This window comes from Gossypium hirsutum, chromosome D13 (genome assembly GCF_007990345.1).
Source record: "Gossypium hirsutum isolate 1008001.06 chromosome D13, Gossypium_hirsutum_v2.1, whole genome shotgun sequence".
NCBI lineage: Eukaryota > Viridiplantae > Streptophyta > Magnoliopsida > Malvales > Malvaceae > Gossypium > Gossypium hirsutum.
The window spans coordinates 1,980,041-1,997,363 of NC_053449.1; the positions used below are offsets into that span (position 1 = coordinate 1,980,041).

General features: G+C 33.8%; 1 protein-coding gene across 1 annotated transcript; it reads left to right on the top strand.

Moving 5' to 3' along the window:
• The first annotated feature begins 14,305 nt into the window (after positions 1-14,305).
• LOC121225553 (expansin-A4) lies at positions 14,306-15,852 on the top strand. The gene is made up of 3 exons (XM_041109899.1): positions 14,306-14,639; positions 14,712-15,030; positions 15,125-15,852. Exons 1-3 carry the CDS (start codon positions 14,492-14,494, stop codon positions 15,432-15,434), a joined length of 777 nt encoding a protein of 258 aa, XP_040965833.1. The 5' UTR covers positions 14,306-14,491; the 3' UTR covers positions 15,435-15,852.
• Positions 15,853-17,323: the final 1,471 nt, after the last annotated feature.

Below are 17,323 nucleotides of genomic sequence, written 5' to 3' on the forward strand. Positions count from 1 at the left end.
CCACAGGATGATTTGGAGCCTTTGTTCCCAACTCTGTCGCGCATATGCTCCTTATTTCTTTCGCATCTTCGTAAAACCTCATCTCCTTGTTATCCATCATGCTTTGAACCAAAGCCTTAAATCCTTCACATTCTTGGATTTCGTGCCCTGTTTTATGGTGAAATTCACAATAATTTCCCATCTCATGCCCTTCCTCAGAATCTGAAATAACCAAACCTCTTTTCGCCATTTCTTTCCAGACCCGTTTAATGGAGTTTTTACTTCGCAATGTCAGTCTTGACTTCTTCTCCCGTACCTTCGCTAACCATATTCACCCCCTTATCTGCGTGATTAGGTAACGGATTCTTTGCGTTAGGTGAGTCGTCAAGTTTGACAACACCTAAATTGATAAGTCCTTCTACTACCTTCTTGAAGGCAGTACAATTTTCTATCGAGTGCCCAGAAATTCCCGCATGATAATCACATTGCGCGTTCGTATCATACCATTTTGGATACGGGGGTTGTAGAGGACTCAAGTAACGAGGAGCAACAACATGTGCATCGAATAAAGTCTGATACAACTCCTTGTATGACATCGGGATTGGCGTGAATTGGGGCTTTTCAGTAGTTTGCCTAGCTCCTGACTCTTGTCTGGATGATCCCTGTTGATTAGCAACCACTTTCTTTGGTTGATTCACGGTAATTGACCTACCATAAGCATTCACATTATTCACTTCATTTTCTCTTTCCTCGGGGGTGCCCTCCTATTATTTTCTCCTCCATCTATTTTTCCACTTTTAATGGCATGCTCAATCATTTCACCATTCATGATTATATCCGAGAAATTTTTTGAAGCGCTTCCCAACATGTGAGTGATGAACGGGGCTTTCAAAGTATTAATAAAAAGCGTCGTCATCTCTTTTTCCAAAAGCGGTGGTTGGACCTGAACCGCCACCTCTCGCCACCTCTGCGCATATTGTCTGAAGCTTTCGTTCGATTTCTTCTCTAAATTTTGCAGAGTTATCCTGTCAGGCATCATTTCTGAGACATGATTGTATTGTCTAGGAAAGCCTGTGCTAAATCCCTCCAAGTAGCAATTTTAGCTCGGCTCAGCTGATTGTACCACTTTGACGCCGCTCCCGTAAGACTTTCCTGAAAGCAATGTATTAATAATTGATCATTATTAATATGCCCCGTCATTCTTCTACAAAACATAGTAATATGGGATCCTGGGCAACTAGTCCCGTTGTATTTCTCAAATTCCGGCATCTTAAATTTGTAAGGGAGCACCAAGTCCGGAACCAAGCTCAGATCCTTTGCATCTATTCCATAGCTTTCGATGCTTTCTATTGCCCTAAACTTTTCTTCTATCCATTTCCATTTCTCCTCAAATTGTTTTGGAAATTCCTCATTCGCCTTGTCCTTTTCAACCATCTCGTCAAGATCTGGGACAGCAATATTATTCGGGCTATCACCGGGATTAAAGCCCGCTCCGGGTTGAACATTCATTGGGATTGAAGCATCGCCTTGGAACTGCTGGGCCTAACCGACACAGGGGTCTCCGCGGATGCAGCTCAGTCTGTACTTGCGCATGAGGAGGCGTGAAACCTGGAGGATAAAGTGGTTCACCATTGTTTTCTTCTTCACTAACAATCACATGACCTTTACCCTTATCTACTCCCTTCAATAATTGCGTCATCTTAGCCACCAGATCATTTTGGGACTCCTCCATCTTTTGCACCATGTCACGCTGAATCTTTTCTATTTGCTCTTTCATTTGCGCATGCAACTGGTCCTGCATTTCTCTTTGAAGTCGCTCTAGCTTCTCCAACCTTTGGTCCATAATTTTTGTCTTAGCTCGGGTGCCGTAATTTTGTTGGTTTTCCAGGTTAACTGAAATGATTTTATTCGATTAGGTTTTTTTAATGGTCATTAATGCATATGATGTGATGCAATACATGAAAAGAATGCAAAGAAAAAGAGGCACTGATTCTCCTTCAACTTCATTAGAAAACTTTACTAGATAAAGAGTTTCTTTACATAAAATAGACTACATATATGGCTTTGCCCTTACACTCAAAGCCTTAACCTTTCTAAGAAGCCAAGCTAACTCTCGGCCCCTGTCGGACTCTAACTCATACTTCAAACTTAATAGATCAGCCTGAACCGCTAGAGTTTGCAGATGATCAGCTACCTCGCGCACTTGAGTCACCGCCTCTCCCATAATATAATCTCTTTCTCCAATCTGCTCTTGAGACCGACGGAATTGTCTTTGCCACTGCTCATTACTTTCTTCCAGAAGCTCTATCCGGATTTCACTATTGTGCAATGCATTCTCTAGCCCTCCTATTTGTCTTTTCAATTCTTCAATTTTGTCTAAGCTCGCCCTTAATTCAACCGTAGCATTACGATTACAGTATTGGTGAAGCGATCTTTCTAGTTCAGTTATCCGGACCTTCAACTCCGTCTTCTCGTCTTGGCACTCTAGTAGACTCTTTCCCAATGCGACTTCTCGAGCCTGAGTATCCTGGAATTTCTTTTCCCATTGATTAGCTTTCGTCTTTTCCTCCTGAATTTCTTGTCGCCATTGTTCTGGTGTTTTACCCAAGCCAGCAGCTCTTACCGACCTACGCAACTTCTTGTAATCTGTCTTCAGGCTGTCCAAATCTTCTTCTGCTTTGTTCTTTCCTTTTCTCAACTTGTTGGCCTCTAATCTTTGAATGTCCACATCCAATCCTAACTGCATTTTTTCTTCCTCTAGTTGTTCTATCTTCTTCCCCAATTCTAAACTCCTTTTTTCAAATTCTTGTTTGATGATTTCTATCTCAGAAGGCAAAACTTGTAAGTGTTCCTCTAAAGATCGAGCAGTTTCTGAATTTGACGCCGGGATGTTGTCGTTGATCCTTTGATCACGCCACTGACCATACTCGGGGGTAATTGTCGGACCCACGGCTAAGATCTTCATTCGACGAGTCTGGTTCCAGGCACTAGATATTTCTCGAACCTTCTTCTTGTAATTGTCCTCCCTATAGGAAAAATCACTATAAGCCAACCCCTGCGTTGCCGGTATGAATTGTCGTGATCTATACTGTCTTGATACGAGTAGAGGAGCATATCCGATAGCTCCCCATATTCCGAGCAGCGGAACCCAGTCAAAATCTCTACATCGGTACAATATCTCATCAGGAATTAACCAAGGAGCCCTCCATTCAATATCTTCATCCTGGAGATTCTGGAGTATCTCTATCCATTTTTCTTCTGAAATATCATCCCGTCTTGGCGTGGCCACCAATTCTCCTAGAGGGGAGTAGCTATCAAAGAATACCCGATAAGAGACCTTTTCGACTTTCCAGAAGTGGCTGTGGAACCATGCCAATAAGAGCTGCGCGCATCCAATAAACCTTCCCTCCCCTGCTTTTCGACACGCATTCAGGGATCTAAAAGTTTCAGCGAGTATTGCCGGAACCGGTGTAACCCCTTTACTAAGCCGATCAAACAAATCAGATACAGCCTCGTCTATGTGTCCTAAAGCTTTAGGGAAAACCACTAGTCCATAGATACCTAAAGCGAAGACATCGACCCTTTTCTTTAAGTCAGGATGTACAAGCACCAAATCTCGCAAACTTTTCCAAGGAACACATTGACTGTCGCCCTTCTGTTGGATCCGGGCAGCGACCCACTGCTCGCTCATCCCAGTGATGTTCATTAATTTCTTTAACAACGGAGGGACACTAGCAGCTCTGGAATAAGCCTTGTCGACTTGAATCTTTGGGCACCGAAGCAAGGTCGTATACTCCTCCACAGTAGGCGTCAAATCTACTTTCCCAAAAGTGAAACAACTGTAGGCAGGATTCCAGAACTGAGCAAGGGCTCGGAATAAATACTTGTCCACTTTGACACTAAGCAGATAAGGTAGGTCACCGTAGTTACAATAGAACAGCTGCTTGGCCTCGACATCCCATTGATCCCAGACTTCTTTCATTTCTCGAAGGTCATTCTGGATTACACTGATACGGGTAAAATCCCACAATTCTGACACGTACCCTTTGGTAAGACTATCGCCTTTCTCCCGTTGTGTTGTTTCAGCCCATATTCGCACAGCCGCATTATCCTCTACTTTATCAACAAACCCCTTTTCCATGATAAGCTTTCTACCAAGAAACTGAACGCGAATCGACACCTCTTTTAGAATGAAGATGCCATGCAATCACAAACAAAGTAAATTAGCATTAAACACAGAATAAGATTTAAAATAAGCGACAATAAATACAACATTCATTTAGGTAAGCACTAAAAATTTGGAGTAGCTCTACTTAGGTCAGTTCCTATGGCTCATTACATGAGGTTTGGCTCTAAAGTAGGGTACCTGAACCAGCAGATTCCTCGATCCTCACCCATTATAGGCTCATACGGACCAAGTTCGATTCAGGGGGATACATTTCCCTATGGCCATGCGGAGATGAAAATCTCACGAAGACATAGGTACGGATGTATCCCGGAAGCGATTCACTATCCCATGCGGAGGTGAAAACCTCACGAAGGCGTAGTTTCTCACTCCCACTTAAAAGGGTGTGACCAACGGTCATGCAATGCAATGCAGAAAGATATAAAAATTTAAAATACAAAACCTGATGAAAACTATAACTCAAAACAAATGAAATGCAATGAGAGGATCGTAAATTTAAACCAAAATTTTAACTTTCGACAAAAAGACAAAAAATAATCAACTCGTGGCTTGACTCTCTTATTCTAAGGTGTTCCCCAGTGGAGTCGCCAAGCTGTTGGTACCATTTTCTGATGAAAACGGGGTCGACTTGGGTTTTGAAAAAAATGAAACAGGAGTCGCCACCAATCCTTTTTATAAGGTGTGATTGGATCACCTCGAAAAGCGGTCTTTTTTTTTATAAACGGTTTGATTTTATTAAAACAACAAGTTTGGTCCGCGAAATTCAGAAAACGGGTTCGGGAGTCGGTTACGCACGAGGAAGGATTAGCACCCTCGATACGCCCAAAATTGGTACCTAGTTGATTACTTAATGTCTTAATGTCAAAATTGAGAACCTTGGAAAAATTAAAAATACGATCCTCGTGTTAAAATAAAATAAAAAAATTGGAAAAGAACATATTTCACGTTATTCGAGAAAGAGAATCATATCCAGTAAGTTAGGACACAATGTCTCGAATTCCCGATACGCGAATGAAAAATAAAAAAAATTAGCCATCTCGGATTTTAAAAACGAGATCACGACCAGTAAGTTAGGACGCGATTTTTTTATCCCGAGATCATTTAAAATTTGAGTTTAAAAGGATTCGTGCATTTAGATTTATCGTGAAAATTGAAACCCAGTAAGTTAGGGTACGATCCTCTCGAATCTAAACACAAAATGCCATTTATTTAAAACAAGTTTTGACATATTGATTAAAACGAAACACGAAGTCGTAATAAGAGAATGTGAAAACAAATTACATTGTTGATATGCATGGCAAAACCATAATAAATACAAAAATATATAAAAAATAATGCAAGCAATAGCAATCAAAATAAAATAAATAAAAGAACAAACCAACAATTCACAAAATAACAAATGTATAAGCAAATAAAAATAAAATATTCTCTTAAAATAATCATGAGAATGAAATAAATAAATAATGAATACAATCAAAATTTAAAGGGATATATGTATTTATATGTATAGACAAAAAAAATATATGTGTGTATTCATAAATTACAATATATATATGTAAAGTATACTTTAAAATAAAAAAATATGCATATAGATAAAAATATGTACACATATATATAGGTGTATAAAATTATGGAATATGAAGATAATGAAATACATATATAAAGTAGGCGCATGAAAATATGTATGTACCAATTAAAGTTTAAAAATAATGCAAATATACCTACGTATACAAATAAATACGTTAATTTATATATATATGTTTAAAATATATTGAAAATATGTATATATATATATTTATGTAAAATAAGATATACAAAAATATATATGTACGTACATATAAAAATATATATATACTTATGAAATAAAAAGGATATGTATGTATATAAATTAATAGCAACATGTGTGTATATACGGATTTATAAAAAAGGGGTATATTTTAAACTATAAAGATTATGTATAAATATGTATATATTTAGGAAAATGAAAATATATAAATGTATAGATATATACATAAGTTGAAAAATATATAAACTATATAAGTATATATGTTATAAAAACAATGTATGTATATCACAAAAATATATGCATGTATATGTATATGTGCCGAAAATCTAAATAAAATAAACATAAACAAATAAGTAATAATAATAATAATAATAAAATAAACAAAATAATAAAGTGGCTAAAAAAAGGGGCTAAATCGAAATAAAAAAGAAAATACTGGGCGAATTTGGAATGACAAAGGACGAAAAGGACCAAAATGTGACTCGCGCGAAAGGATGGAGGGTCAAAACGGAAAATATTCCCACGTGGTCCAAACGACGTCGTTCTAACAAAGCCTGAGCAGACGGTCGATGGACCAAATCGTAAGAAAGATGGAAATTTAGGGCAAAATTAAAACAAATAATAAAAGGGAATAGGACCCAATTGTACGGCCTCAAAAAGCGGAAGGACTGAGGGTGCAAATAACCCCTCTGGTCCAAAAACACGCGGATCCCAGGCGGTACGGGTCGGGTCTCGGGTCAGGAGCCCAAAACGACGCCGTTTTGGGGCTGTCCTGACCCTATCAAAACGGTGCCGTTTTGCATTTACTATAAATATTAAAAAAACTTAAAACCCATCAGTTTTAACCATTTTAAAACAGAGAGAGAGCCTTCTCCTCTCACTTTCTCGGTCCCTTTTCGACCGGTCATCGGGCCACCGTCCAACGGCCGCCGCGCACGGTGGTCGGAGGCCCAAAATCGGACCTTTTCGGTCCCTTTTTGAAGCCAATCGCCTCTAGACCATAGATCCATGGCGGCATGTCGAGAAAGATGAGCCCAGAATCAGAAAACGAGGAGAGACCGCTCGTCTCCTCCTCCACCGACGACGACGAAGACGGGCTCCGACGCCGGCCTTCGAAACGAAATGGTCCTTTTCTTTTCCTTTATTTCTTTTGTTTATAAGAGTAGTCAAACAAAAATGAATAAATAAAAAAAATGTAGAATGCCCGAATAGGAAAGAAGAAAATGCTATCAACCTTCAATTTTCTTCTCTTTATTGAGTTGTTTTTTTTTTACCCAAAATCGGAGAGCCTCCTCTGTTACATTTTTCCTTTTTTATTTATATAGCCGATTACAATGCCTATTTCTATTATTTTGCCCTGTTTGTGTCTCTGCCTTGCGTGTTTGTTCCTTTCCTTGCAGGTGGAGCAGGTGGAGCGACGTCAGAAGGGCAGGTGATCGGCGGAGTTGGTGGCGGTGGCAGAGGGCAAGTGGACTAGGTGCGGCGGCTAGGGTTAGGGGTTAGGTCTAATTAGTGTTTTGGGCTATTTGGGCTGTGGGTTAGTTTGGGCTGTTAATTAGGGTAATGGGCTGGTTCAAATTGGGCCTGTACATTAAAAATTTTAAATTATTTATTGATATAATATATAAGACAAAATAATGGAATGTAATCGAAATCAACCACATGACCGCTATGTAGACAAAGACGGATAAATCAACCTTAGTTAATTGTCAAAGACAAAATTTGTTGATTAAAGTGTTTGATTGGTGCAATTTAGAGCTTAAGGACTCAATTGAGTTTTTTTTTCCCAAAGAACATGATTGAATTTTTTTAAAAGTACGGGGACTTTTCATACAAATACTTGAGCTACAAGATACGTATAAAGTTGAAAATTGAAAGGAGGCCAGTAATTATACCAAATCTTTGCCTTAATTTCTTCTTTTAACTTTTTAAGTTATACCAAATCTATACTTATCTTGTAATTTACTTCAATTCATAGAATTCCCATAAGAAAAAAAAACAATTATATAGCACAATTTCAGCGTACTAGATTTCGAACTTGACATTTTTTTTACCTAGTGTGATGATTATAGTATTTTGTGATTGTGTCACATCATCACTTAAATTTTTTTATAAAAAAATATAATTTCTACGTAATGACATGACACAATATTATAGTGTCATGTCGTCACATGGACCAAAGGTAGAAAATTTTAACAAGTTCCAAGATTAATGTGAACTAAATTGAAAAAAAATTACCAAGTCAAGAACTAAATGTTACTTTATTCCAATATTAAAATGGTTAAAATATGTCATGGGTCATAGTAATATACTCTTGACAAATTTAAAATTAAGTCATTGCACTTTTATTTTCAGGAACTTAGTCCCTCTAATTTTTAGATTTCAAAATTCAGGTCCAATTGTTGAATTTAGAAAAGAATATAAAGAGTTATGGGCATATTTTAACCTATTGAAATCATCTACCACAATTAATTACAATGTCGGCCGTCCAAAAGATTTTTTTAATAATAATAATAATAATACATTTATGGTGTAAGTGAAAATAAAATTATGTGATAAATATATTTATAAAAAAATATAAAATGTTTAAAACATCCTTAAAATAGTACAATTCAATTTGTAAAGTGAGAGTATTTTTATCTTCTCAATTAAGTCGGTACATAATTAACCCGTGATACCAATTTAATTAGGAGTTTTATAATAAGTACAAATAGATAATACCCATATCGATTATCTATCAAGTGTAATAATTTTTATTTGAATTGGGTTGATTTATAATGAATGTTTTGTATAATTCATATTAATTAGCTTAATTCAATTAGAAAAGGAATGACATAACATCAAATTTAGCTCTCAAAATATTTATATTTTTTGTCAATTTAAATTAAATTTGGACTTCAACCTTTTAAAAAAGAGTCAATTTAATTAAAAATCTTTCAAAAAGAGTAAAAATATTTTTTTAACGAAAAAACTGACTACCCACAAGGCGATTCACATGCACTCTATGCTATTTTTTTCAATTTTTAATTTTTTGAATATTTTTATAAGTTTTAAATTATCTATTCACGTAGTTTATAAGACAAATATTGTCATGTCAATATGAAGCATACGTGGACTGCTATGCGGGTTGCAATGCCAACATCATTAAAAAAAATAATATTGTTGATACAAGAGATCAACAAGGGAGGAGACAATGAGAAGAAGGTGATGGGAGTTTGGAACGATTCACCCTTGTAGAGTGGAGAATGGTCAATGGTGGAAGTGAGGAGAGAAAATATGGAAAAAGAAGCCTTTGGTGGCCGTAAAATAGAATAGAAGAAGAACCCCAAAATAAGACCCTTCATCTTACCCTAATCCCAAAAAGAGTATATATATGGGTTATTGGTGAAATTCACATTGCGATCAAAATGTACATATTTTAGTTAGCATTTATGTTAAAAACAGAGATTTAATTTTTTTTAAAAGATTAAGAATCAAATTGACAGAAAATATACATATGGCATTATGCCGAAAAGAATAAATTAAATCTTTAAATAGAAAAATCCAAAAGAAAATAGTTTTATTTTGGACCGATGGATCCGACTAATTAAGTGATAATAAATAGAGTGTAGGAAGGGGGTTTGGTGGCAACATCACATGCAAAAAGCAAAAAACCTAAGTTGAAGAACTTAATTTGATCACATTCAAAATCTCTACATGCGATTTGGGGGATTTGTTGTTCAACAACAAAGCTATGATTTATTTGTGACGTGTTCCATTTCTTCACATTTCATACCTTCCTTTGGATTTCATTATATTTAATGCTTTCATCTACACACCTCTTCCTCCTAACTGTTTTCTACCTTTGCCCTATTTTTATACATTATTTCTCTCCTTTTCCATGCATTCTTAACCTACTTTTCCCATTTCTACAATCTATAATTATAGTCAATCATGTTTTATCTTGATTATTATAATAAACGTTGATATTACCGGTGGAACGATCGCAAAGTAATAAGAACACACAGATACGTGGAAATCCTTTCGAGAAAAAAATCATAGGCAGATGAGAAGAAATTCACTAATGTTGAAAAACGAGTGATACAGGAGGAGTTTCGACTACATCTATTTAAGAGTTGAAAATCCCTTTTCTAATCAAAGTCAAATAGTAGAAGTATAGTTTTATACGGACTCAACTTGTGCATCCTCTCGCCCCACAAATCCCTTATTTTATAATAAGTGATGAGATTCGGGTTACACAATCTCTAACATTAATAATTTATTAGAGCTTTAATTTCGAAATTCAATTTGGTGTAATTTCATGTTAAATTTACTCCCATTAACTTAATTCATTGCTTTACTCAGGGGCAAACCAAAAGTTCTCTTTAGGGACTCAGCTATAAAATTTTGGTGTTCAAAGTTAAAAAAGATTTGTATATAGAATTATTAATTTTTCAAAGGAAGCTAAAATTGAATATTTTAATTTTTAAGAGGGATTTAAAATAATAAAAAAATTATTGTTTGGTCAAAGCCCCTGGTGACACCCTAGGTTTTAACATGAGGTGTAATAATTTCGACAATTAGCCATTGGTGTAATGAAAATGGACATGTTGTTATGTCTTTGTTGACTTGAGGTTCTGGGTTCATACATGAAAGAATTTAGTATAATTTCAACATAAAAACCTTATTTTCATATTTGTATTTATTCCCAATTTGTCCTAATAAATGTGTTATATAATATTACAAAAATTGAGTGGATAATCAAGTACCTTTGTTCTTTAATTACACTTACATAGACTTCAAATGATTATCGAATCCTTTAATCATATGATCAGAGATTCGATCTTCGTCTCATGAGAATGGAGCATATTTCATTATTATCCGGTTACTTCTTCGGAAAGTATTTACAATGAAAAGATTAATCACTTGTATTGACAATAAATACCTTGATTACAATAAAAAAAATTAAAATAAATATTTTTATTACAAGACGAATCGCTTTCACTTTGATAGGAACAAATTCTTAAAACCTCGATTTTTTAATAATTAAAAAAAAGAAAATAAAAAAAAGAAAAGGATTGAAAAACTTTTTGACTTTAAAGTTTACACATTTGCATCGAACGTAATGAAAGTGTAAAATACTGAACGGAGTTTAGTCCACTACCAACGTACGGCTAATGCACGGCGTAATACTTGGCCCGATGAATGCGGTTTGTGGGTCCCACTTCTCTCCATTTGGTCTTCTTTTTTTTCTGCCCTTTGAAATTTGCCGTTTTTTGTTTGTAGAATCAATTTTTTTGAAAATAATCCCCAAATTAACGTCTCAATGTATAATCAATCTAATATTTTCCAAATGCATGCATGCATTAGCTGTTTTTATTTGACCATTTTCCACTTGTTTTTGTCCCCCATTTTTCTATATTTTTTAAAACAATTTTTTTAAATTTTAAAGAATTAGTTAAATGATAACATGTCATCCACGTGTATGTCAAGTCAACAAAATTAACGAACATTAACTTTTTCATATATTTTGGGGTGATTTCACAGAAAGTACAATTTCAAGGGCTAAAAGAAGCGGAAAATTAAATGGAGGATTAAAATAATTTTTTTTTGTAAAGTTAAATAAAAAAAAATAGTGTAGGACTTATAAATGAATAACATTAACTTTATCTAAACATAATTAAATACTAATTATAAATAAAGATTAAAACCTTAAACCCTAAATTGAGACTCAAGATCCTAAATTCAAGAGTAACTAATATTTATTTATAATAGTTACCGTTAATGTTTAATTATATTTAAATAAAATTATTAGTATTTATTTACAAGTCCTTCATATTTTTTTTGTTTAATTAATTATGATGTGTCATATTATTATTTACTAATGTTGCATGAGACTTATACACCAATGGTGAACCAAATATTTTACTATACCTTACAGGACACCTGTCAGCTCATTGCTTGTGGAGTTTAAAAACCTACTGATAATGTATCAAACATTTTCCCTAAACCTTTACCGAATAGTATCTAAAAACTCATAAAATAAAATCCATTTTTGTAAAAATAAGCAAAAAAAATCAAAATCTAGATTTAATATAAAAAAATCAAATCAAATTATCATAAAAGATTAAAAAAATCTAAAAAAAAAATCCTTATTTGCAATAAATAGAGTTATTTAAAAAAATCAATTAATAGAGAAATTTGTGGGTAGATAATCCCTTGATTAGAAGCTTATATAATTACTATTGTAATTAGTGGTCCTAATTAGAGCTATCTAAACAAAAAATTATTATACTATTTGGTACTTAAGTTTAGTTTTAATGTTTAATTTGGTATCTTAGTTTTCTTTTTCTAATATGGTACCTAAGTTTGGCTTTAATGTTTAATTTTATACCCAGACCAATTGACATCATATGGTCCAATGAATGTTAAAACATGTGTATTCTGGTAAAAAAAAAGACAGATACTTAATTTGAACAAAAAAAATTCAAGTATTGAACTCAATATTGAAGTTAAACTCATTTACTTAACTAACACAAAAAAGTATCAAATTGAAAAAACTCATGTACTAAAGTGAACATTGAAGATAAACTCAAGTATCAAATTGAGAATTTAAAACAATCTTATTATAGGTTCTGCTCATATCTGTTTTTTTTTTGACACAATGTCTAGAATTAAGCATAGCCCCTCATCAACCCATAAATAGGAGGATAATGTGCTTCAGCGCACTTGAACCCATATCCTCCTACATAAACAACAATGCTCATATCAATCGAGTTAAAACTCGATCATCAATACAAAACATGAAATAATCTGTGAACTTAAAAAGAATAATAGCATAACTAGAAGCAAATCTATCCGTACAATTGTTTACCCCACTTTTCCCTCCATTTCAAGCTTGGAAAGAAGGAACATGGAATAAATGAACAAAAGAAAGGTAGCAACTAGGCAAAGAAGTGTTCTACAATTGATGGCACAACTTGTAGCTAAAGCAAAGCAATTTTCATATAGCACCCCTTGAAATAATTGTTATAATAATTCCAATCTACACCCCTTGCCTTTTCATCAAATCCCTCACTTTTTTTGTTATAATAATTGTTAAGATACAAGGATAATTATGTCATTGAAAAATATATTGCAAACTAAATCGCAATATAAGAATAATAAATAAGTTGTCAATGAAGTACTAGTTCAGTTCGTTCCGAGGATGTTGAAGACTCTTGAAATTAAGGGTGAATTCAAAAAAAATTTTAGGGGTCTAAAATCGAATTATAAATTATTAAGATGTCAAATATAGATTTTATCATGTATTAATTTATTATTTTATCATTTTTGAAGAGACTATATAGAATATTTTTTTTATTTTTGAGAGACTAAACAATAATTTTCCCATATATTAATTTATAATTTGATTATTCATAAAGGGGGCTAGAATTACCTGCCCCTTATATGTGCCCCTGCTTGAAAGTTGCAGATTAGGGTGAAATACCTCTATTAATATTGTATTTTGTATCGAGTTTAGTGTTACGAGCCAATCAGATATCAGTTTAATTGGATAATAACAAAAAAATCCTTATTTTACAATGTAAATTATATCTCTACTAACATTAAACTTTTTTTTGGAGTTTGGTGTCACGAGTTAATAAGACATCAATTTAGTTAAAAAATGACAAAAATACCCTTAACTTACAAAGTAAAATATATTAATTTGAGGGTGTTTTTGTCATTTTATATCTTTCATATAGAAAAGTAAAAATATAAATATACATGATAGGGTTCCAACCCAAGTCTATAGTTTTTAACATTTGTAGTTTACCATTTATAACAAATTTTTTATAAATATATTTATTATATAATCCTATTTTTTACTTATGTTGTTCGTGTGCTACAATCAAATAATTTAAAGGTAGTTTAAAAAATGTTTAGAAGAAATAATATTTGGTACATTACGAGTGGAATTTTTAGACTTCACAAACAGAATTAGGGAGTTAACAAGTGTCTTATAAGAATATAGTAAAATATTAAAAACATATATTTAAAAAAAAGAAGAAAAAACACATGCTAATTTTTTAAGCCTACTTATGAAAAAAAAAGTACACTTTTATCAATAAATGTTGGGTGCAATAGTAAGTCACGTTATATTTTTCAGAGGAGATACATGTTTAAACTTTAGAGACGATATTAATAGGAGAGGTAGCTACGAACCTGAACATAAACAGTAAAACAGATATAAAAAATTGGGATTATAATTAAATGGAAAAAGAATTGAAATTAAATGGATTACCGCCAAGATGAAACTTGAAAGAGTAAAAGAAAGAAAAAAGGGAACTCCATTGCTGTAATTAACTAGAGACCAAAATTGCACTAATTGAGGAGATAAAATGATAATCTTTGGATCTGCAAAAATTTTCAACTTTTTTGACAGTGTTCATATCTTCCCTTTTTTTTCTCTCTCTCTCTTCCACTCCATAAATAGCAGTTCACACTCCACCCTTAACCCATTCAAACCTCCACTGATCCTTTAGCTGTTTCCCTCTGTTTCTTTAGTCAAAGTATACAATATGGCAAATTGGGTTGATACTTGCTTGGTTTCATTGCTTTTCATCATTGTTACTGTTGAAGCTAGAATTCCTGGTGTTTATTCTGATGGTGCTTGGCAAAGTGCCCATGCCACTTTCTATGGTGGCAGCGATGCTTCTGGCACAATGGGTACTTTTTTATTTCTCAAAACCAAGATGATTTTGACTTCATAATCTGACCTTTTTTTTAATGATTTTTTAGGTGGAGCTTGTGGCTATAGAAACTTATACAGCCAAGGCTATGGTGTCAACACAGCTGCTTTGAGTACTGCTCTTTTCAACAATGGGTTCAGCTGTGGTGCCTGTTTTGAAATCAAATGTGTAAACCAACCACAATGGTGTCATTCTGGTAGTCCCTCAATTTTCATCACAGCAACCAATTTTTGCCCTCCAAATTACGCTCTTCCAAATGACAATGGCGGATGGTGTAACCCTCCTCGTTCTCATTTTGATCTCGCCATGCCAATGTTCCTTAAGATTGCTGAGTACCGTGCTGGCATTGTCCCTGTCTCTTATCGCAGGTAAACAAACAAAAAGTCTTCCTTCCCCTTTTTTTTCCCGAGAAACAAACAGATATAATTACATTTTTTCTTTTTCTTTTTTGTTATTCTACAGGGTTCCATGCCGTAAGCGAGGTGGAATCAGGTTCACAATCAACGGCTTCCGTTACTTCAACTTGGTTCTGATTACTAACGTGGCAGGCTCTGGTGATATCGTGAAGGCAAGCGTTAAAGGATCGAAAACAGGGTGGATGAGTTTGAGCCGAAACTGGGGCCAAAATTGGCAATCCAATGCCGTATTGGTTGGCCAATCTTTGTCTTTTAGGGTCACCGGCAGTGACCGTAGGACTTCTACTTCATGGAACATTGCTCCTTCCAATTGGCAGTTCGGTCAAACCTTCACTGGTAAAAATTTCAGGGTCTAAAACATAAAGGGATGGGGCACTGGTTGGGTTACTTTCCTGGGAAAAGGGATAGTGTGTGGTTAAGATTATTTTGACAGTGGGGGAAAATTGGGTTTTTACTCGTTTATCTAATGGGGCTATTTACTTTTAGGTTTTACTTTTTTTATCTTTGGGGTGAAAAGGTGAGAGAGGGGATAAAGGTTAAAAAAAATTGGAATGAAATGGGGGCTGAAGGGGCTTGGAAAGAAGTTGTAGCCCGCAGCTTTAATACTTTTTCTTTTTTTATATGTTACATAAGTTGAATTTAATGAAAGGATCGTAGATTATTACATAAGTGGCTTGGAAAGAAGTTTCTTGTGTACGTAGATTATTAGATTGCTTTTACCTTAATTTCTTGTATAAATTTTATATTTTTATGAAGATTAATCCTTTCGGAGTTTATTATTGTTTCGTTCCATTTAAGGTTTGAACTTAAATTCTTTTTCTTGAAGTGTATTGCGTTTTATTATTATTGATTTGGTAAGCAAAATTTTAACTTATATTGTTGAGGTTGAAAATAGTGCTAGTTTTTTACTCTTGTTTAAAAGCCTAGCTCTAATTGAAACTCAATATAAATTAAAAGAGGCTAATAAAGTAATCAAAATTGATCTAAAATAATATTTTATTAAGAGAAAAAAAAGTGAGACTGGTAATGATACAGAGGATTCTTCATTGTAATCTGCCATAGCCGAAAGAGGGTCATTGGATTCCTAATGTAACATGCAATAGTTGAATGTCTTTTTCTTGACTACCTAAGGCTAAGATCAAGAATTAGGATAGCATTGGTCTCTATTTCCATTTCACTTTTGTTCTGGTTTTTTTTGACTTGATAACATGTACCAAAATCTCAAGCTGTTTTTTTGTCTCATCTTCTTTCTTTAAAATTTAATATCTAACGACAAAATAATTACAAAAAGTGCTCATGGTCACAGATATCATATTTACTTTGCTGCAACCCTTTTTAACACTCCCAATTCTCCAATTCAACGACCTTAATTTGAGTAGACTGAGTCTATAGTTCGATTGATATGGACATTATTTTTCACTGTAGGAGGACGTGAATTCGAGTGAGCTGAAGGGTATTATCTTTTTATTTATGGATTGAGAAGGAGCTATGGGTAGTTCTATACATTGTGTCAAAAAGAACAGATATGATTAAAACCTATAATGAGATTGTTAAAAAAAACCCTAATTTGATTTAGTAAGGTAGCTATTTGGTGTAAAAAGAATAGTAGGCCTTCGAATTTTTTTAAATAGGCTTAATTTTTTTTGTCCAAACCTAATTTTCGATCCTAATATTTTTATCCAAACCTTATCAAATTTCGGGCAAGCCTTCGAGCTTGGACGAATAGCCTTGTCCATGAACAAGCTTAGTGCTAGGCTTAAAACCTTTATTTAACCTGAGGTGCAAGGTGCAAAAAAAAGGCAGGCAATCATCCGAATAAACCAACGCATAAACATATAAATATAAATATAAATATATATGTAAAATGTATATAAAAGCATATATAATTAATACTTATAATTATTTAGCATTAAGTAATTAGTAAAAATATAAAATTTAATATAGTTGAATTTATAAATTCAAAATATTGGTGAATAATTTAATTCTAATAATTTACTTAATTTATTGTATAACAAAACACCATAAGAACATAATTAAATATCATCATAAGAAACGTGCTCTAAATTTCCTTCATCTTCATCTTCTTTTGAATCATAACAATTTACATCTCGTTCTGCTTCAATGTCGTCATCTTCGTCAAAAGTAGGTTGAGAAGTTGATGCACTTGATCTCAATCTCATTTGCACTCTAGTACAATGCCTTGATTCTCCAACACCGGCGACACTAACAACCAAACCCCATGTCA

Excerpts from the sequence above, each read along its gene's own strand:
- LOC121225553 (XM_041109899.1), top strand. The coding sequence starts at position 14,492 with ATGGCAAATTGGGTTGATACTTGCTTGGTTTCATTGCTTTTCATCATT. Across the intron at positions 14,640-14,711 it reads CGATGCTTCTGGCACAATGG|GTGGAGCTTGTGGCTATAGA; the intron begins GTACTTTTTTAT and ends ATGATTTTTTAG. Across the intron at positions 15,031-15,124 it reads GTCCCTGTCTCTTATCGCAG|GGTTCCATGCCGTAAGCGAG; the intron begins GTAAACAAACAA and ends GTTATTCTACAG.